The 19,391-nt window shown below is 40.3% G+C and overlaps 4 protein-coding genes across 5 annotated transcripts; 1 reads left to right on the top strand and 3 right to left on the bottom strand.

The window, feature by feature from the left end:
• Window positions 1–789: 789 nt before the first annotated feature.
• Window positions 790–7,097, top strand: phyhip (phytanoyl-CoA 2-hydroxylase interacting protein). Its single transcript, XM_077601373.1, has 5 exons — window positions 790–948; window positions 3,722–3,891; window positions 4,790–4,964; window positions 5,119–5,236; window positions 5,317–7,097. Exons 2-5 carry the CDS (start codon window positions 3,724–3,726, stop codon window positions 5,861–5,863), a joined length of 1,008 nt encoding a protein of 335 aa, XP_077457499.1. The 5' UTR covers window positions 790–948; window positions 3,722–3,723; the 3' UTR covers window positions 5,864–7,097.
• On the bottom strand, window positions 7,095–8,501 carry ppp1r3c2b (protein phosphatase 1 regulatory subunit 3C2, duplicate b). Its single transcript, XM_077601375.1, has 3 exons — window positions 8,408–8,501; window positions 8,267–8,336; window positions 7,095–8,131 (listed from the first exon to the last, which is right to left on the bottom strand). Exons 2-3 carry the CDS (start codon window positions 8,320–8,322, stop codon window positions 7,297–7,299), a joined length of 891 nt encoding a protein of 296 aa, XP_077457501.1. The 5' UTR covers window positions 8,323–8,336; window positions 8,408–8,501; the 3' UTR covers window positions 7,095–7,296.
• Window positions 8,502–10,135: 1,634 nt separating this feature from the next.
• gins4 (GINS complex subunit 4 (Sld5 homolog)) lies at window positions 10,136–13,866 on the bottom strand. The gene is made up of 8 exons (XM_077600911.1): window positions 13,565–13,866; window positions 13,413–13,499; window positions 12,226–12,339; window positions 12,045–12,142; window positions 11,404–11,492; window positions 11,236–11,326; window positions 11,038–11,142; window positions 10,136–10,607 (listed from the first exon to the last, which is right to left on the bottom strand). Exons 1-7 carry the CDS (start codon window positions 13,655–13,657, stop codon window positions 11,046–11,048), a joined length of 669 nt encoding a protein of 222 aa, XP_077457037.1. The 5' UTR covers window positions 13,658–13,866; the 3' UTR covers window positions 10,136–10,607; window positions 11,038–11,045.
• A 212-nt stretch (window positions 13,867–14,078) lies between these two features.
• arid5a (AT-rich interactive domain 5A) lies at window positions 14,079–19,296 on the bottom strand. 2 transcript variants are annotated; one of them, XM_077601108.1, is made up of 7 exons: window positions 19,210–19,296; window positions 18,166–18,224; window positions 16,231–16,390; window positions 16,098–16,150; window positions 15,798–15,895; window positions 15,575–15,728; window positions 14,079–15,502 (listed from the first exon to the last, which is right to left on the bottom strand). In XM_077601108.1, the coding sequence occupies exons 1-7, from the start codon at window positions 19,271–19,273 to the stop codon at window positions 14,450–14,452; spliced, it is 1,641 nt and encodes a 546-aa protein (XP_077457234.1). In that variant the 5' UTR covers window positions 19,274–19,296; the 3' UTR covers window positions 14,079–14,449. The 2 variants fall into 2 exon arrangements, with proteins under 2 accessions (XP_077457234.1, XP_077457235.1); XM_077601109.1 differs by lacking the exon at window positions 19,210–19,296 and adding an exon at window positions 18,825–19,013.
• Between the last annotated feature and the right edge of the window lie 95 nt (window positions 19,297–19,391).

The raw sequence follows: 19,391 nt of genomic DNA, 5'->3' as shown, positions 1-19,391 counted from the left end.
CCTGAAATACGTTTAACTGAATAGATTTATAAAATATTTTTGTCTTTATATTGTGTTCCTGAGAAAATACATAAAACCTTTTGTCATTACCTCTGCTATTGACATGTTTTTTAAAGCCCTTCCCTTTATTTTAAAGAAGATTACATCCATTAATCGGAAAAGAGCGTCTCTTGACATTAATTTTTAATCTCTGGTGAAATCCTAAACGTTGTCCCATGGAAACCAATGCAAAACATCCCCCATACAACTAATGCAAGTGCAAATCTGCTTACTCCGGGCTCATGTTGTGGCAAGGCTTGCCCGAGGGTGGGCTTGGAGGGGTATAGGGTTATGCCCTGTGGAGCAAGTCCATATGGCTTTGCAGTTGGCACAAGTTCAATTTAGTTAACAGGACATCACAACCAGTATCTTTTGAATATTCTTCTCCATCAAAGTCGTTTAATTTTTTAATTGTGTTCACACAAGGAAAAATTTACTATTGCACCAGAGTTCACTGTGATACATATGATAATGCCTCAGGGCAACACTTTGGAAGAGTGATGCTGTGTTGTGTACCAACATGCTGATGAGCTTGTAGTGTTTGACAATTCTTTTTTCTGCTCACCTCTTTCAGCTCTGAATGCATCGTGGACTGTGCAGCTGCGTAAGAGTCAAATAAACATCATGCTCAAAGCCCAAAGCAAAAATGAGAGGTGGGGGGGCGGGGGGGTGGGTGATGGAGAGGAGGAGAGTGAGAGTGTTTGTGTGGCCCATACACACATACACACACACACACACACACAGATGAAACAGACGGAGAGTACGAGCAAGAGAGAGAGGATCTAGTATATTCGTTGTACCTCCAAATTAGTTTCCCAAGGCAATCTATCAGAGGCTGCTGCATATAAAGACACGGAAGCAGGGAAACAGCGAGTAAAATCTTCAGTCCCGGTATAAGACATTGTACAAGTAAGGATTTATTTTCTACTATTCAAGCAAATTTGAGATTGGAAAAATAGCTACTGATTTTCCTTCAGATGTTGCGCTATGGTACCAGATTAGGTTTTCATGTTGATTGAGATGTTGTCCAATTATTGTCATTATTCTTTGATGGGTGCTATTTGCACCAGTTTGTCAGCACTGGAGGACCATTTTTTGCTTTTTTTAAAATGAGGATTTCAGTATTTTCTGTTTGTTCCAGCTTCTGTAAGCTTAATAATGTTTTCATAATGTTTACTCCAATTGTGTATAGTGACACTTTTACCATTAGATTTGGCAATCTTGTCATTACAAATAAAACAATATAGATTCCATCCTTTGAGTTTTTCTTCCCAAATCAAACTTTGCTGTCATTTTAGAGCAACCCAGCAGGAATAATGAGTTTCAAACAAACAGTCTCCGCATGCGTACAATCACGTGGGTTATAAATAAACAACGCAAAAACACAGCAATATAACATGACAAACATATCCATATAGCTTTTGTTTCAATTCAAAATGGAACTAAGGATAATACTTCCATCTATAATGATGCTTGCGGCGAGCATTAATAGGCGACATGGGTGAAATGCATGAATAAACTGGAGCATTAAACAAGTCGTGCAAATGTAACCCAGCTGCAGCAAACAATCGCAGAAGAAGCAAAAGACAATGCTTTGATCTGGCATTGATGGAGCTTAGAGTATTCTATGAATGCGGCATCTCTACTCGTGCTGCATCTGTGTGTTTTCTGGTATTTATCTGAGGCTGGTTCACACACAAATAATTAAACTAATGAGTTGTTTTTCCGACACAGCCATCAGACAGACCCAAATAGCCTGATTTGGAGCAACTGGCTATTACCGTTAACGCTGCAGCAGAGAAAATTGGCTCTTTTTTTCACAGACTGATGCACAAATGAGGGCAACTGGGATGTGTGAGTGATTTGGAAACCTGCATTTGAACTGTGCTCACGTGTACTGGTTCTGCCAGTGTAATATGCGCAGACAGCAGGCTTTGATGAGTGTTCTGCGAGAGTTGGCCCACTTTCTGTTCCTGAAAGAAACTTTAACAGTGAGAAATGAGCAAAAACTGTTGTGGAAACACGCGTGCAATGGTCTTTTTCCTCGGGCTCCAGTGTGGACCGGCTAAAGCGCGCGTTTCACAATTCACAGGCTTGAATGAGCTACTGCAGCCTGTCCGTGAGAGAAGGTCTGGCCAACACCTCAGCAGACTTCTATAATCCCACAATGCATTTTTTGTCTCTCTCTCTGTTTTAATTTGATGTTTGTTTTTTAAAGATAATTTCATCTCCTACTCCTGCAATGCATATTTTGTCTCTCTGTGTTTTATTTTTTTTAAGAAGCTCATGAAAGCATTTTTGTCCATGTTTAATGCAGCACAGTGAGCATGTTAGGCTTGCATCCATCCTGAACGGCTACTGAGGTTATTTTAGGCTCACATATGCATAACGCAGAGCGCTAGAGGGACGGAGTGGCTGGATGAACTAAAAAAAAAAGGAATGTGCTCGGCTGCAGAGAAGTAAGGCAGACATCAAATCAAACACCTATCAAAAAGTGGCTGAGCCTATTCTCCTACTCAAGGCTTTGTGCAGTAGTGTGGATCAAATGGCTGAAGTGTGACCAATAGTGATTCATCACCTTCCCCACGCTTAGATTTTCCTGAGGGTTGTGAGAGAAAATACACGAATCAATAGGTCCACTTTTGAATTTAATTGTTTGACATAATCACTGTATTAAAGTTGCATTACAAAAACACTAGGAACAAAACTGACCCATTTTTAGAGCTGTTTTTAATTTATTTATTGTATTTATTCTCTATCAAATTTATTTTCATCTGCTTAGTAATAATAATATCACTTCATGCACACCAATAATCGTGTTAAACATTGCAGCCATCGTGTAATTATTGCAATCTTTTGGAAAAGCTTGCGGGATATAAAAGGAAGGTTGACGGTACAGCAGAGGTGTGTGTACTATGTAGTACGTATATGGGTTAGTGTTATGCTGTTTTATAATTGAGAAAATGGAAGGATGCTGTTGACATATGGTTACTGGGTGTCTTCCAGGAGTTGAGAGTCATCGGGGAGGGTCTCATGTACGTAGCATAATGATGGGAAATGTCAGATAAGGCCACCAAATAGAAGGGAAAAGAGAGGTCATGAAGGAAAGTTTAATTTGTCTCTGCTTTAGAGATAATCGCCAAGTGTTATTTTTTGTTCCTTTTCTTCGTATTTCCATTTAATCCTTCATATCCATAACGATTCTCTGAAGTTACCGTCCCATATTTCAGTTTAACATATTTACTAAGTCTTTCATACAACAAAGAAATTGAGTGAATTGCTTAACAAATTGATTCAGATAGATGGTTTTTAATCTTATATTCCCAAATTATTTATCATTATGTATTGCTAAAAAAATGACTTGGTCTGATGTAATACGATTAAGAAGAAGATAAATGAATATAATGTTTGGTGAAATTCGTTAACAAGCAGTGAATTAATGACTCATCAGATCATGGATAAGAATCTAACTCGTGCGTGAAGTTCCCTATTGCATAAGAAAATAGCATATTTATTTGCATCTACGCAATCTCTATATATAGAGCTTGGTTATTTGCACATTAAGATATTCACAAGGCTCAAAAGATTATGCTTGGCAAGTGCCTGTGATTTTAATGGAAGAGTTTTCAAAAAGGATAGGCTGTCATGTGGCTTTCAAATCTCCTGTTTTATCCTCTGACAGAAATGGACACCCCTCTCGCCACCCCTTGTAACATCCAAATATGTGAGGTGACGTGTGATTCGTTCCGCATCGTGTGGGATATGACCCCCGAGGACACGTCCAGAGCCACACACTTCTTCATTGACCTGAGCCGCAAAGAATGCAGAGATCCCAACCGCTTTAAACACAGGGTGAGTCAACCAAGGATCAGCCTGTGGCTCTGTCTATTAACTGTCTGCCTTCATTAAAACTTCTCACAGATGATCGCAAAAGCCTTAAATAAGCAATCCACTCAAAAGGGTCTGGTAAGGTTAACAGAAATTCTGCACTAATCTAAGCCCAGCAAGCGCAGTTGTGCCCTTTCAGTCTGTTCCAATTGAAGCAAAAGGGGAAATAAGCGTGTGACTCAACAGCTCTGGGGCTCTGACTCATGTGTTCTTTTATTATTATTATAATTATTATTATTTTAACTAACATCATCGACCGGTTATTGTGGTAATTACCACTAATGCACATGATTAACTCATTTTAGGAACAAGTACATTATCTAATCACAAAGTCAGCAAGACACAGAAGTGTTTTTAATGTGAATTCTGACTAAGCCTAACACCCACAAAAAAATTGGTTATGTATTCTAATTTCTAAACAATTGATGATCAAAACACCAGGAACTAAAGCACATGTTTCCAATGTATAATGTTAACTATTGCTTTGATACGATTCAAATATTCTAACCACCTTGTACGATAATGTAATAATTTACTCATTTAGCAATCAGGCTCACGCACAACTTTTTCAACCATTTCTTTTTTAAAGTGACAACGGATTAGGAATTTTTGTACAAGTGGATAAAAGAGCAAAAAAAGTTACATCATCATGTTACCATGGCTATGTGAGCCTCTCGAGTATTTGGCGGCGCTTCTTCGACACTTTGGCCAAAACAAAGATTAAGCGTCTCTTCGTTTACAGCTGCTTGGGTTTAAAAGCAATATCACGGCAATAATGCAAATCCTACAGAGGGAAAAGCGTGATGTGCAAAGCCAGTAAAATGTCATTTGAAATGCTAATCAACGAAAGCGCGTCCTTCAGGATGTACCAACCAAGCTGGTGGCAAAGGCTGTGCCCCTACCCATGGCTGTTCGTGGACACTGGTTCCTCAGCCCCTGCACGGAGTACTGCGTGGCCGTGCAGACTGCAATTCGACAGACTGATGGCGAATACCTCGTGTCGGAGTGGAGCCAAGTGGTGGAGTTCTGCACAGGAGGTGAGGCATCTGATGGTTCAAGTCATGCTAATGTAGGTACACCCTGAGAGGTTACATAAAAATAGTCATAAAAAGCTACTGTCTTGGGGTTCATTTGCATTTGAAAGCAGGGCAGAGTTTGGAAATAATTATTATGTTCCTTTTAAAATTGCAGACTACGCTATAGAACATCTTCAGCAGCTTCTCGACAAGGCCAAAGGCTCTGCAGGAAGGCTTCTGAAATTTTCCGTGTTTTATCGTAATCAGCATCCAGATTACTTTGACTGCGTCAGGTAGGTCGGGCATGAAAATGAGAACGATTAAGGGGACAATACGGACAGAAATAATATGCTTTCTCTGGTTGATTGTTTAGGAAGGGGTCCGCAGGTATGATGCATCCTGCCCTTAAAGACACGAGCGGGAGTCATGGTTCTCCTATAAATGGCAAACTGCAGGGGGTCTTCTTTAGCTGCAACACCGAGTTCGATACAGGACTCCCCCCAAAAGACTCTCCTTACGGTCCCCTGCGCTTCCAGATCCCGGCAGGACAGCTGCTTAACCCCAACATCTCCCTGTACTTTGCAGACTTCTATTGTATGTACACAGCCTACCACTACGTGGTTCTGGTGCTGGCCCCCGTGGGCACAGAGAGGGACCACTTCTGCAGAAGCCACCTCCCCATGCTAGACTTGGCCAATAACCCCTTCCTGACGTACACTGCACCCCAGAGGCTCGGCGAGGAGCCGCTGTACTGCCATGCCAGCGACGTCATCCTCGAGGTGCTTTTCACAGAGCCGGTCAGTTTGGATCAGGGCACCGTGGAGCAAATCAGTGGACACCACCAGCTCATGAGTTTGACCACCGCCAATGCCAAGAAAGACCCGAGCTGCAAAGTGTGTAACATCAGTGTGGGCCGCTGAGGCGGATTACGCACAGCTCATCGTGTCGGCCAAAACTCGCAGAAAAACACTTGACGGGAGTGTGCATGTTGCCTTTGCTTCTCCCTTCCAGGCTAGAATAGAAATCTTATCTCACAGATGTCCGTCATGGGCATCTTGAAAATGTATTTCTATTCAGCGCTGTGTAAAAGACTACATGTAATCCCTGGTTTCTTGAAGGTAGTATTTTGTATTTTTTAGCAAGTGGCGTATTGTGATGGTAAAAATGGTGCAGACATTTCAGGTGCTTACTTTGTATTTCTATTCAAAATATAAAAGATATCCTACTGGTCTTAATGTTTGCCTCACAGATTTTTGGATATATTTCTTAACCTTCCTCTGTGGAATTAGCATGCTTTTTAAGTGTATAATCCAGCTCCAATTTCTGTACTCCAGAAATAGACATTTTAGATAAAATTGAAGACTATTAATTGACCAGAGGCAGAAAAACTGATGAAAAATTGTTCATCTACAGCATTTTTTTAGTTAGTTGGGTTTGCCTCGAGCTCACTAAGGTCTCAAGGGAGAAGCAGAACTAAATAATGTATAGTAATAGTGAAAATAGTAATTTTGAGTAGCAACAGGCACCTTGACAATGTTGGCTTCCCCGTTTGACCTTTCCCTATCATTTCATTCTCATCTCATGTTGCTACCCTGCAGCCAGAGTCCTGTCATTGTAGCTCTCATAGTCGGCTCCATTTAATGACTTGTTTCATATCATACGCCGCATCTTGTTTTGAAGCAAGGGGCCCCTATAAAATCATGTTGCGCTGGCAGCAATAGAAAAATATGAAGTGATAGATTGGGTCCAGCCTACACATACTGCTATTTTTGTGAATTACCCAAAAGTGTAGCCTGTCTTAGTCTAACTTTGCGAGTCCTTTCTTTGTCTGAATATTGTGTTTCAAGAGATCAGACTAGACTAGACATTTTTCCAGTTACCAGTTACAGATGATGGGTGTGCAAAACCTCATGTTATCATCAGTCAGATAGTTTATCTCAACAGGCCTTAGCTAAGATTACCTTGCTTCCCGCTTTGGGGCCTGGATTTGTCCCTGACGATAATCTGTGACCTATTTGTGAATCCCAGATATGCCCAAAGTAAACAGAATCCCACATTCTGTTCTTCAATGGTCTTCCTAAAACTAAAAATAATATATACAATGGTTTAGTGTGGACTCACACAAATAAAAGACTGATGTCCAGAGAAAACTAATGATTATAAGAGTTTTTTTTATTACAAACCTACACTATACTATATACATAATTATAAAATGACAGTAAAGAAATACAGAAGCACAACGAATTAAGACAAAATAATCATTTTTGCTTTGCATAATATTATCTGCAATTACATTTTCCGACCTTGCGGTTTAGCCAAGGCGCCTCGAGGGGATAAACGGAAGGTCCGCCAGCTATCTAGGACAAAGATGTGAGCTCACACACACTTCGATTGCGTAGTTCTGCCCATCGTTGTTGTCCCAAAAAGTATTACGCTGCCCTATTGGTGAATATCTTAAGCAGAATTCAATTTTCTTCTTTGCATCGAGTACTTTGGGGATGTCTATGTCAAACTCAAAGATGTCGGTTTGTGGCCCTCCAAAGCGCTGCTCCAAGTACGTGCAGGGCTCATCACTGTAGCTCTGCCAAGAGTCAAAGGTGATACGCACACACACATCTTTTTGGAAGCTGATGTTTTGGACTCGGACGGTGCCTCTGAGGGCTTGCTCGGTGACCGTGCAGTTCTCCAGGGTGATTTTGTTCTCAGCAAGCTTGGCACGAAAGGCTTGGAAATTCGCAGAGGGCTGCGGAAAGCCGAGCGTGAGCTGTGTTCCTGGGCAGCAGGTGCTGACCGTGCAGCTGTAACTGGCTTCGGTCGGACTGACGAGACCCTGCAGGGAAGGCAGGGGTTCCAGGTCGGAATGGTCTTCTTCGTCGGAAAAGATTCGCACGTCTGCCAGAGAGTGCCCCTTGGAGTCCGCGAAAACCACACGCTTGTTCTTGACTGGGGCCACAATATCTTCGTCATCGAAATCCAATTCTTCAAGGAAACCTACCAGTGTCTGGTTCAAGATGACAGCTGAGTCGTGTTTTGGAAGTGCAGAGCGGAGACAAGGTCGCAGAGGTTTCAGGATGGGCACCCAAACATGAGGACACAATTGTTTACGTTGGTTCAAACACAGCCTGACCGCAATCTCTACCAGTCCCGCTGACTGTGCCATTGAACCAAGGCCAAAAAGGGGTAGGAAACTGAAGAGGGAGAGAAAAAAAAGGGATAAGGCTTTGATGTAGGTTTCCTTTACATGCAATCAGATGAAAGCACTCCAAATGACTTGCATTCCCACTTTCACAAGTGCATGCATATCATCCACATTAAGGCCTTACGCTGTGCCAGAGGTCTCCATGTTGGAGGTGCAGTGTGAAGGATTCAGAGTACCCATGTGCGCGAACACGGCTAGAACAAGAGGAAAAACCTGAGTACGGCTTTAGTAAACACAGAATTTAACCACATCCTATTTTACTTACAAAATGGTGGACAGCCAGTGATCCTGCGAGGTGCGTGTGCTCCCCTCAAGCACAGCAGTCCTATGTGACCTTCTATTTATACTTTCCCAGCTATCTTCCTGTACTCCGCCCCCTCTGTTCCACTGACCACTTTGTTGGAGGTGCTCTTCTTTCCCCTAACAATGTTGCACTAACTGCCACTGAGGTGTTACATTCAAGTGAGAAATGTTTGGCCTATGCCTGTGACTGAATTCTGCATTTGAGTGTCAGTCATAAATTTGTGTGCACAGTGTCCTCATTTATCACCACTAACACTTGCTAGGATCATTTTTTTCCATGACTAAAGAAAACGAACAAGTACATTACTAGTATGGTAAAAACATTGCCTTTATTGCTGCTAGCCCCACCCAGTTTAAGATGGATGGAAAATCGATAGCGTCAGTGGCATTGAAACATGATCATCCACTGCTAGAACTCAGTTAAAATGAATTGGACAAATATTGCAGCCAATGAGTTAAGACTTATATCAAATAAATGTTGAGTGTACTAGTCTAGTTCATCGTTCAAGACAATAATTTCCGATTTTTTTGTCTTACTAAGGAGAAGGGGTGTTACTATACATTGATCACAATCAGTACATGAATTGGTTAAGCAGCGATCCAATCAAATCAAGTGAAGCACAAAGCGACAATCAACATTGTCACATAATATTTGGTTAAAATGAATGTTCTTTTTAATTCAATTGTATTTAATGTTGTCAAAATGTCATACTTACTCCACATTTGTTACGGCTTAAGTTAAATGCAATTGATTGTGTTAACATAATATAGTATTTAATCAATTGAAAACCTTTAAATTAAATTGGGCTAATGAAGGCTATCAGCAAATTTTGTATCGTTCAGTCAATATTGCACTGTCACGAAATTGATGATTTTCATGACCACTGATGAGCGCAGTGTTCTAGAACATTGACCTTAAAAAGGATATTCCAGATCCCATCATAAATTTTAATCATGCCCACCCCCCTTATAAAGAGTTGCTGGGGATGTGGTAAAGGAGCCACCACGGTCATCTGTAAAATGCAGCACTCTTCCGGCTGGCTCATGTCCTTAAGGGATGGTTGTGTGAGACCATGTTGGCATGTGTGACGCAGGGTTACAAACCACTCACAGCATGTCTGTCATCTAACGTGTCAGCTAGCCATGACTGCAGTAAGTGGGTGAAAGTGTGCGGCAGCCACCAACTAGCACGTGCTGAGATGGTTGGACGAAAATAAACATTTCCATGGCGGCTAACCTGAGCCTTTAGTTAATTGCAAGAGAAAGTTAAAAGACCATAAAACCTAAAGCTAGTGAGCAGAATCTGAAGGTGATTGGATGGGGAAAAAAGCACAATCAATCTTCATGTTAAGAGTCAACATTTGGCATGATGAATAATATGACCGTTCATGATTAGGGCATTAATTTATTAGAACGGTAATTACTTTCATTTCAGTTTAATAAGATCTGCTGCCTTATCGCGTCTAATTATTTGGCAATTAGAGCGAGTGCACCCGATGAAATTGCTCTTGCTGCAAATTACATAACTGGACTATTACAACAATTTTGTTGCAGTAAAGACTTGCTAAGACAGAGTTTAGTGGGAAAAAAATGACAAAAACACACAAATGTATTCAACGCGCCGCACCTCAAAAATATGGTTTTCAACTCAGTTGTTTGTTGATGTGAAAAGATTTGGAAGAAAAAAAAGTATGATGAAATTTGCATTTATTCAATCAATTTGATTGACTACAGAAAATAACATTAGAAACCAGACAAAAAAGGCAAGTCACCTTTGTGATACAGACAATACATAACTTAAAAAAATCATAAAACTGCAATCAAACTGCATATGATGGGAATAATAACAGCATGAGACTATGCCATTTAAAACAGTCAAAACAAACTCTCACAAATGTGCCGTATTTGTACTTTGGACTAGTAAACACCATGGTAAGTTTACCTTGGAAGGCTTTAAATGCTGCACAGAAACTCTCCAATCCACTTCATCATTCGGACGCAATAACCGGAATCAATATTAAGAGATTATGCTTGCCTCCATGTGTATGGGCCATTAGTGGGTCACGAATCACGTGGTGAGCACGCGTTTTGAGTTGTGCCGAGACATGATAAAGCGCCTGCTGCTTTTTTAAGACCAAAAAATCCAGAGGAGAAACAAGAACCTGAAAGACACAAAATACACTCTTTATTAGCAGCCTTCTATAACATGCAAGTCCACCTTAGAACATTTATCCATCGTCCATTCCTTGTTAGGATTGTGACTTTGCTGCATCCCATCCTGGCTGAATTTTAGTCAAAATGTGTTGGGAATGTAGAAAACCAAGGCATGGGGGGCACCACAATGCAAACATGAAACAAGTTTGAACCTTGAACATCCAAACTGTGAGGCAAATATGAAAAACAAGAGTATACTGCATTGCCCTAATTAGAACACATTCTCAAAGTGTTGCCAAGAAACTATAACTGAATAAATCTCAGGGCTAAAAATAATCCAGATGACAGTACAAAGGAGTTGCTTACATAAGATATGCAGGGAAAAAGGCAAGCGTTTGCATGAGCTGGAGGGCCAGCGTGGACTTGAGGCTTATTTACCTTGACATTTAAATCAACTGCGCAGCTCCACTTGAAATAAGTGGTGCAATGGTTCGATAGCGCATGAGATGCTGAGAGCCCTCTTCAAGATCCACCACGTATTCTCTGGGACAAGAGATTAGCTCATCAGTAGTGATACTGATATCATGAAACAATCATTAATAATTAAGTTCTGAGAGGTTTGGAAATGATAAATACCTCTGATCGTCCGTTTCGGGCTCCACTAAAATGTTTTCTTGTCTCTCTTTCACCCTCAGGAACACAAAGGAGTCTAGGCAGGGCGCCGGAACTGTGTGTCAATCAGAATGAATAGAATCAGTATTCAAGCGAATCTGCAACTTCAGTGTGGTGTTGAGAGGACTGCACCTGCTTTGAGCATGTCAAGTGTCTGCAGGATGGGGGGCATGTGACTCAGTGCCACCGACTTTAAGTGACTTTCTGTGTTTGCAGCATACCTGCACAACGTACGCAGACAGACATACCAAGAAATTCAACCCCAACAGAATGCTTTCTGGGAAGATATTTTAAAACTATTTTTGTCATGTAAAAAGGATGTAGGAAACATCAACGTATGAATGTCACAGGCACTAATATAAGTCACATTTATAGTAAGTAGTATAGTAAGCCCGCAGCAGTCAATGTTTTTATCCCATGTAGCAAATACTAAAATACTTAAAAGTCAAGGTAGAACTATCAGGCCCAACTTTAGTTTTTCAAAAATTAAAAACGTTTAATGTATCTGTTACTCAACATAAAGCACCATTTAAACATTAGTACTACACACTGAAACAACTCATAGTCCATATATCTCTACATTTTTGCATTATACTTATAGATAATTACCCAATTCCGGTCCTCTGAAAAAGACACGATAGGGCCCGATTTCGGATCCCTAAACAAAACTATGGTATAGTATATCTATTATTGCGCGTTAATTGGATACAATCTAGAACATGGATGGATGTACTTTACAAGTTCCACTGTAGTTGAATATATAGGTTGCTTACTCCTTGGCAAAGGCAAACTCCTCAGGTGAGAGCAGAGATGGTTCTCCATCACTGCGAGACTTTTCTTTCTCAAGCACATGAGGAAAGAACTTTTCAATCTAAAGCCAAACAAACACAAGGCCATGCTGTCAAACTTTATGAACCAACTCTGAGGTGCACTATCATTGATGAACTGCCTGACCTTCTGAAGACGCGAACGCAGGTAGCTGCACAGCACAAAGCGGATGCGGTCAATCTCCATGCGGTGGATGCTGGCCTTGGCGTCGCCTTTCTTCACCCTCTGCAGGTTTGCTTCCTAGTGTAAGGAAGGGACAAATTAACCAACTGGACAATACAATACGTTAACAGACTGTGGACATAAAAATGATCAAGATCATTTCAAAACTTGTTCCATTATTGTCACCTACAACCTCCTCAAATGGATTGAAAAAAAAACCCAAATCAAATCATAGAAAGCCGATATGGGGATGAATAATTGTCCTTGCCCATTTTTATTATTCTTAGACTTATTTTGATTAGTTACAAAGATATTTTAACAAGAACTACAGAAATCACTGTTCTGAGGCATAAAGGACCATTTGAACATTCTTTAGGAAAATAAATTGTTTATAAATAATTAAACAATTAAAGAAATATTTGTTTATTAGTTGTCAAAGTCTATCGCACCACTAAAGGACACATTGACCACTTTTAAAATTTCCTCTGATTAATGGCAAATTCAGTGACGTTTAGATCAGGATTTTTACACTTATACGTAATAGTACTTTTAAATGACTTTTCAAACATTTTTCCCCCAAAACAATTTGGGTACTGTATATTTCAGGTGATAATTTGCTACAATATGTCGCACCACCAAAAAAAATCATAATAATGAAGGAGAAAACATCAATTGGACTGGAAGAGAGTCTCACAATAAAATTAGAATCACGTTTGTTAATGAGTATCCATATCAATATAATATCAATTTGAGTACCTTGATATTACTATTTGCTACACTATATTAAAGCTTCACGCAGTCAAAAGGATTTAACGAATGTGTTTATACCAATGTAATAATCCTGTGTGTTACTGTTTTTAGGGTTTGTTTACACCTGAACCTCGAATGTGTAAATGAAGTTGATCGATTATAATATGTTGCAATCTTCAACAAAGTCATTCTCGAGTGTGCAAACTAAACACGGTCACGTTGGATATAGATTTGGACTTTGAACTGGAGTGGACACTGGTTACCATAGTTACAGCGCTGAGTCTTTTGACACAATGTAATCCGGAAACTGATGCAACATCGATTAAAGGTTACATTTATAAGGATCGTCTCCGTGTTGTTGTTATTCTATTCTTTAAAAGTATTTGTGCCTGTCAATGTACCATGTGTGCGAGTTGCTCCATGACACACTCCACCACTTCAGACTGGTTGGGCAACAACTCCGGTGAAAACTTTTCATTTAGCCAAGCCTGCAATAGACAGTCGTGTTATAAATCAGGCACTTTTATTCATGATGTGACAAAAAGTTATTTACTTCTTCCAGTTTGGCGATCAAATCAGCAGGGGTCATGTCATCCTCTTGACATTCTTCTCGGCTGGCGTCGTTGTCAAACAGCGATTCCGACATTATATTTACTCTAAGTCCACAAAAGGGAGCTATTCTAAAGGCAAAACGTATGTGATCGGCTTGAATAAGGAATCTGAACGCTAGCAAGGGAAGGCTATCCTAGCTAATATTAAAGCGACAAAAAGGCACTTGTTCATTCGCGCCACAGCGCCTGCTGTTCTCGCGAGATGTTGAGTTAGTTTTCGCTCGCAGTCTACGATTCTTAAAACCAAAACAAAGGCTTCTTCTTTCTCATATTTTACTGCGCTTTGCACCTAATAGTTAGGCGCATTACCGCCATCTAACGTACATTCATTAAACTCTTTTACATTTGTCACAATTGTAGATAAATGGGTGTGTGCACTATATCTGCCTCTCACATTTAAAATCTGACATGATATGCATAAGGCTGTGGCAAGTGAGGAAAAATTGCTGTAGACTATAGATTGAATAATTTATTTCTGGATCAAAATTGTGGCATTTGCCGTTATTCAGGTAATACACACATTTTTCAGCAAAAAATATCATCGTCCACTGCCAAACAAAAACATCACAGAAAGTATTTCCTTTATATTGAAACAATGACTTATGCCTTACAATTCATATCTGGAACATTCAAAATTGACGCACTAAAAGAGTTCCTTTTTGTTCTTGTTCCTTTTGTTCATTTGGCATAAATGCCATATATAGATGAAGAAAGATTCATCATTTATTGTAATAGCACAAAGTCAAACGGTTTTGAAATTCATTTTTTAAAAAGTCATAAAAACCCATAAGCATAGCTTGCAAGCAGATGGAGATAAATGTAAGAAATCACATTTGTTCTCGAGTAAAAAACGAGGTCACGCTGGGGGTCGTGTAAGCATGAGCCCACAAAGGGATGGGGTAGGGGTTCTGGTAGACGAGAGCGGAGTGAACTGCGCTGACAGGAAAATGGCGATACGTGAGCTGGGATTGAGGTATTCTCATTCTGGGGAGGAGCACCGGCTGTTGCGACGTGCTCCGTCGAAGAGAGTCTCTACCTGAGATGTTATGAGACTGCTCGTGGCTTAACCTCTGCTGGGCGGGAAGAAACTTTGCTGGCATTGCCCTCAATGTTTCCAAAGGCCAGGAGTACGGATGGATGTCTTTAAAATATTTGCAGTTATGCGTCAAATATTGGATCCTGTGGCTCGGCCGGATTGGAGCGGGCCGCAAAAGCTGTGCAGATTTTGTTGGAACTTTGGTGAAACTGGAGGAAGACGATGAGACCCGGTCAGATTTCAATTTGGTAAGTGAACGAAAAGGATGCTCAAGGCCTTTGCATGGAACTTTGAACTTGCTATCACGAGCTAAGGGCTTGACTTGATCTTTGTTTTTACGCTCTACTGCTTGATCTTTTGACAAATCTGTCATTGGTGTATTATTTTGGAGGTAACAATTAGGCGGCAAGTCGGAGTTCATTGCACTGTTATTATCATCCTCTGATGCGATGGAGGCTGGGGATCCGCTCCTGGAGGAGAAGGAGCTGGAAGAGAGCGGGCGCGGCGAGCTTTCCGAGGACTCGCACTCGTGGCTGCCGGAAGCCGGAGACGTGGAGCGGCGGATAACAGAAGGCCTGTCTCTCCCCTCAACTTGCGGGCTTGCTCGAAGACTAGCCTGAGCCACACGCTTCTTCTTCTCCAGAGGAGAGATGACCACTCCGACTGCTGAGGAGATGTTCCCCGGCCAAGGCCTTGCTGCCGGGCCGCGCAGCAGGTGGGAATATGCGTAAAGGTCAGGGGGGCTTGGCCCTTGTGGCTCCTGCCTGTCGGGGGTGCCAGACCAGAGAGCGCAACTGGGAAACATGGCTGCTTTTATCTGAAGAGCAGCCTCCGAAAGCAGTCTCTGCAAAAGAATATGGTTTTAAATTGGAATAATCAACGCAGGAAGCCGGTTTTATCCAGCGTGATGTCATACCTCGGAATCTTTCTCCGACTTGCTCCTTTTCCCTTTCCACTCAGCTTTGTTGGTCTTCTCCTCTGAAGAACGCTTATAAGGCTTCCTGGGCTTGCTGAGAGGCAGAGGCTGATCATCTTCTCCTTTTAGGTGTCTTTCATAGGGCAACACCAGCCTGCAACATGAGGCAAATTGTAAGTCCAAGTATGGATTGATACGTGAAGAGATGAAGGAAGGGCTCTACCTCTCGTAGTGTCTGCGAGTACAAGTTGCAGCACTGGTGCTTCCGGGACTCCCTCCCAGTTCATCGTATACTTTTTTCCACAGGCGGCGCATTGTCACCTGTTGACAATGTCACTTTGTAACACTAGACATTTAAAAATGCAAACATTTTGTTGTTGTAAGAGTTTAAAAAAAAGATTTTCTGTGTCCCAACATTGTGCCTTTTTATTGATCTTTTTGTAGTATCTGTTCCATTTGACAAATATCAATCACCTGCACCAGCAACAAATAATGAATAGTTACATGAAGTTGATTTACTTACCGAATTATATCCTCCCAATTTTTCAACTGTTTTGAAGATCATCCAAAGGTCAACTGGCAGGATAACAAAGGCACAAGTCAAAATTAAGCGAAATTGATTACAACTTATTAGGCTTAAGCAGCCAAATACTCACTCTGCTTGAAGCCCAAATGTGGGATTCTTTCAATGGGAGACCCCCGTTCCTTCATGAAGGAGTGAAGACTTGATACAAAGGACTTCTCGTCAATATGCAGCGAGCTGAGTCGCAACCCATCCTTGCAATTGTCATGCAATTCAGTGACTGGTTGAGAAGCCTAGTCAAAAAATAAAATAAATACTTTATTAGGAGGTCCATCCATCATCTCAGCACATCTTATTTACAAAGAAAGTGGCCGGAATGCAAGTCTGCCCTTGTTTCTTTTTAGCAAACTGAAATATTTAAAGTCCTCTAGAAAATGTGATAAACAATGAATAACATTTCCCAAATGGTTATTGCACCTTTGACACCTTTCCGATGTTTCAAAGTCGACAAAGTCACAATTAGCTGTTTGCAAGCATGCAGAAATGAAACAGTGAGTCTTTGCACAAAAGTGCCTAATTTAGAGAAGTTGAGCGGTGTGTTGAAGAAGAGAACCTGCTATTAAAAGTACTTCATGTTCACATGACGTTGAGTGTGAACTATTGTTACCGGTCAAATCTGGCTGGTGTAAACACTTTTCGACTTTGTAAAGGATCATAATGAGTCATCACAAAAATTCAAACATGAAATCTCACTTTGAATAGATTGAAAGTTTAAAAAAAAACACTCATTTGACTCAATACATTTATATGCTTTTTCCCCTGAAAAAAAATGAATGTAATAGCAGTCGTTCTATAACAAACAGCTCAAGGTGGTTTCATGTTGAATCTAGTTCCTCTCTGTGGTTCCTGGTTCCGAGAAGTCGGCCAGCAAAGTGAGTAATAGTGAAGGTGCGGACCTCCAGGCGAGCCCCAACTGAGTCACCCTTTATCTGCTCGGCACCGCTCTTCCAGCTTTTCCGTTTATTTATGCATTCATGCAGTCTTTATTGAGGCGAAATGAAAGTTCTCACCAAATCAAAATTTGACTTCTGCTGTACATGTCGTAAGAACATCATTTTTTGTGGTTTTGTTCTCCAATTCTCAGTGATGCTGTACCAAAGAGCTGCCAGTACAGGCATGAATATCAACACACACACCATTAACACATATTTTTATCATTTGAACTTTTTTGACACCTTTTGTTTTTGTAGAACTGAATGAAGGCGTGATGTTACACCCAACCTAGACTAGATGATTGTGTATATGAAATGTGTATACATCATATTTTTCTTTTTTTTTTCAATTTCCATGTATTGGTAAAAAAGATATAATAGTGAAAGAATAATCCAAAAATACAGTAGAGGTAATTATCCTTAGCAGAGAAGAACCCAATTCCATCTCTGGTTCTTTAATATGTTCAGATTTAATTTATGTGGAACCCTGTCCAAGTAAGTTCATGCGAAGATTTTTTCTTAATTTCAAAAGTGCCTTTCAATATTTTTAAATTTGTACTGGTCAATATAAAGAAAATACTATAAATACAAATGCTGTTTCAATCTTACTGTTTTGCTTTTTGTGTTTATAATTGTTCCAAATTGGCAGTAACAGTGATACTCAATATCATGTTTAGAATTAATTTAAAATTTTAGGATGCTACGTTTTAGTGACAATAGTAAAGTAAAGGCGAAGAGACCTGAGACCTGAGAAAATTTGATGAACTATTCTGTATTTCTCACATCAGTGCTTGTTCTTAATTACCAGAACAAAATGTGCAGTTCCTGTCCAGAGGTCAAATATGCACCTTCCAAAAAAAATCATGCGATCCTTCTTACTCATTTCACAAGCTTATCTGAAAGACGTGCACTAGAGCGCTTCAAATTTGCACTCCTTATGAAATTCGACAAAAAGGGAAACGAGAGTGCGTCTGTGTGGAGTCATGTCTGCAGTCACACATTTAACTGTAACAGATGAAAATAGCTCAGAGTGAAACTTGCAGGCCAATCGACGTTTTATCGGCGGTTCCTCTCACCTCGCCCGATGTCTCCATGTCTTCTTCACTCGCCACCGTCAAACTCTGGTCCTCATTAGCTGAACCACAAAGTTAACGATAATTCAGTTGGCACGATATTCTAACATATGATTATGTGAACATATTGTCCCCGGATTCTAATGTGAAACCACAGGTAGCAAACCACTTCCCACTCATGAAAACTCACACTTGCACATGACTGGAGGATATTGTGATATGCACATTACACTGTACATTGTTTTAATCTGGAACCACAATATTAGTTACACCTGCACCCAGATCCCATGAGACCTCCCACATAAGCTAAATCTGTATTGGTTTTTATTGGCAAATAGTAGTGTTATCATTGTACTAAATTGCGCTAAACTACTAACTGAGTCTTCACCGCATTTGAAAAGTTAGAGGTCATTGAAATATCTATATATTTTTTCAAAGCCTACTGATGACTGTATTTCCTATTGTTTTGAAAGTGACCTGAAAATAAAACAATTACTAACAGCTTTACTACATTGTTATGCATTTTTCTAGTGTCCATCACAAAGTCAATGTTTTGCTGATCTTTCTAGTTTAAGAGGTTTGTATTACAATATTTAGCCCAAATGAAAATATCCATTTAAAAACAGGCTTGTTTTAAAGAGGAAAGAAAATCAATAACTTACATTTCCAAATAAATGAGTCTGTTTAGTCTGAGGTGTCTGCTGTTCTCAGGTCGTCAACCACTGTATCGTTTTGTGCGTAAAACCAACATACTCCTTTTGAGATGGCTTGCTTCCTGTGCTGCGGCTTCAAATTTGTATTCAGCTTTCAATATAACCCCTGACTTCTCTATTTCTTCGCTGAGAGTTGTATTCCAAATGTATCACTTCTACTTTACTGTTTATTTAAAGTATATCTGAACCAATTAACAAATTGAAAATGACCTTTTGTTTGTTTGTCTAAAAATATAGTTTTATGGCCCATGAATGACTTTCATCGACCATCTCAACATTGTGGTCAAAACTAAAATAACTATATCAAACTCTAGACAATTAAATGGATTCTCACCCATCTTTGGAGGACGACATCCAACGAGATCCTTTTGTGACTGGAGTTTAACTTGCCCTAACATAAGGCGTCGAAAATGCTGCACACATTCATTGGTTGACACATCACACACAATGTGATCCCCCTCTTCTTACTAATATCTTTACTTGTGTCATTCCTTTAAGACAACCAGAGTTCACAAT

This window comes from Stigmatopora argus, chromosome 5 (assembly GCF_051989625.1).
Source record: "Stigmatopora argus isolate UIUO_Sarg chromosome 5, RoL_Sarg_1.0, whole genome shotgun sequence".
Classification (NCBI taxonomy): domain Eukaryota; kingdom Metazoa; phylum Chordata; class Actinopteri; order Syngnathiformes; family Syngnathidae; genus Stigmatopora; species Stigmatopora argus.
The sequence above is the reverse complement of the archived record's forward strand: the minus strand, read 5'-3'. Positions and strand labels throughout refer to the sequence as shown.

Excerpts from the sequence above, each read along its gene's own strand:
- gins4 (XM_077600911.1), bottom strand. The coding sequence starts at position 13,657 with ATGTCGGAATCGCTGTTTGACAACGACGCCAGCCGAGAAGAATGTCAA. Across the intron at positions 13,500-13,564 it reads TGATCGCCAAACTGGAAGAA|GCTTGGCTAAATGAAAAGTT; the intron begins GTAAATAACTTT and ends TGTCTATTGCAG. Across the intron at positions 12,143-12,225 it reads TGCGTTCGCGTCTTCAGAAG|ATTGAAAAGTTCTTTCCTCA; the intron begins GTCAGGCAGTTC and ends GTTTGGCTTTAG.
- arid5a (XM_077601108.1), bottom strand. The coding sequence starts at position 19,273 with ATGTTAGGGCAAGTTAAACTCCAGTCACAAAAGGATCTCGTTGGATGT. Across the intron at positions 16,391-18,165 it reads ACATGGAGACATCGGGCGAG|GCTTCTCAACCAGTCACTGA; the intron begins GTGAGAGGAACC and ends TTTTTTGACTAG. Across the intron at positions 15,503-15,574 it reads AGTCGGAGAAAGATTCCGAG|AGACTGCTTTCGGAGGCTGC; the intron begins GTATGACATCAC and ends ATTCTTTTGCAG.
- phyhip (XM_077601373.1), top strand. The coding sequence starts at position 3,724 with ATGGACACCCCTCTCGCCACCCCTTGTAACATCCAAATATGTGAGGTG. Across the intron at positions 3,892-4,789 it reads CCAACCGCTTTAAACACAGG|GATGTACCAACCAAGCTGGT; the intron begins GTGAGTCAACCA and ends CGCGTCCTTCAG. Across the intron at positions 5,237-5,316 it reads GATTACTTTGACTGCGTCAG|GAAGGGGTCCGCAGGTATGA; the intron begins GTAGGTCGGGCA and ends TTGATTGTTTAG.
- ppp1r3c2b (XM_077601375.1), bottom strand. The coding sequence starts at position 8,322 with ATGGGTACTCTGAATCCTTCACACTGCACCTCCAACATGGAGACCTCT. Across the intron at positions 8,132-8,266 it reads ATGGAGACCTCTGGCACAGC|TTTCCTACCCCTTTTTGGCC; the intron begins GTAAGGCCTTAA and ends CTCCCTCTTCAG.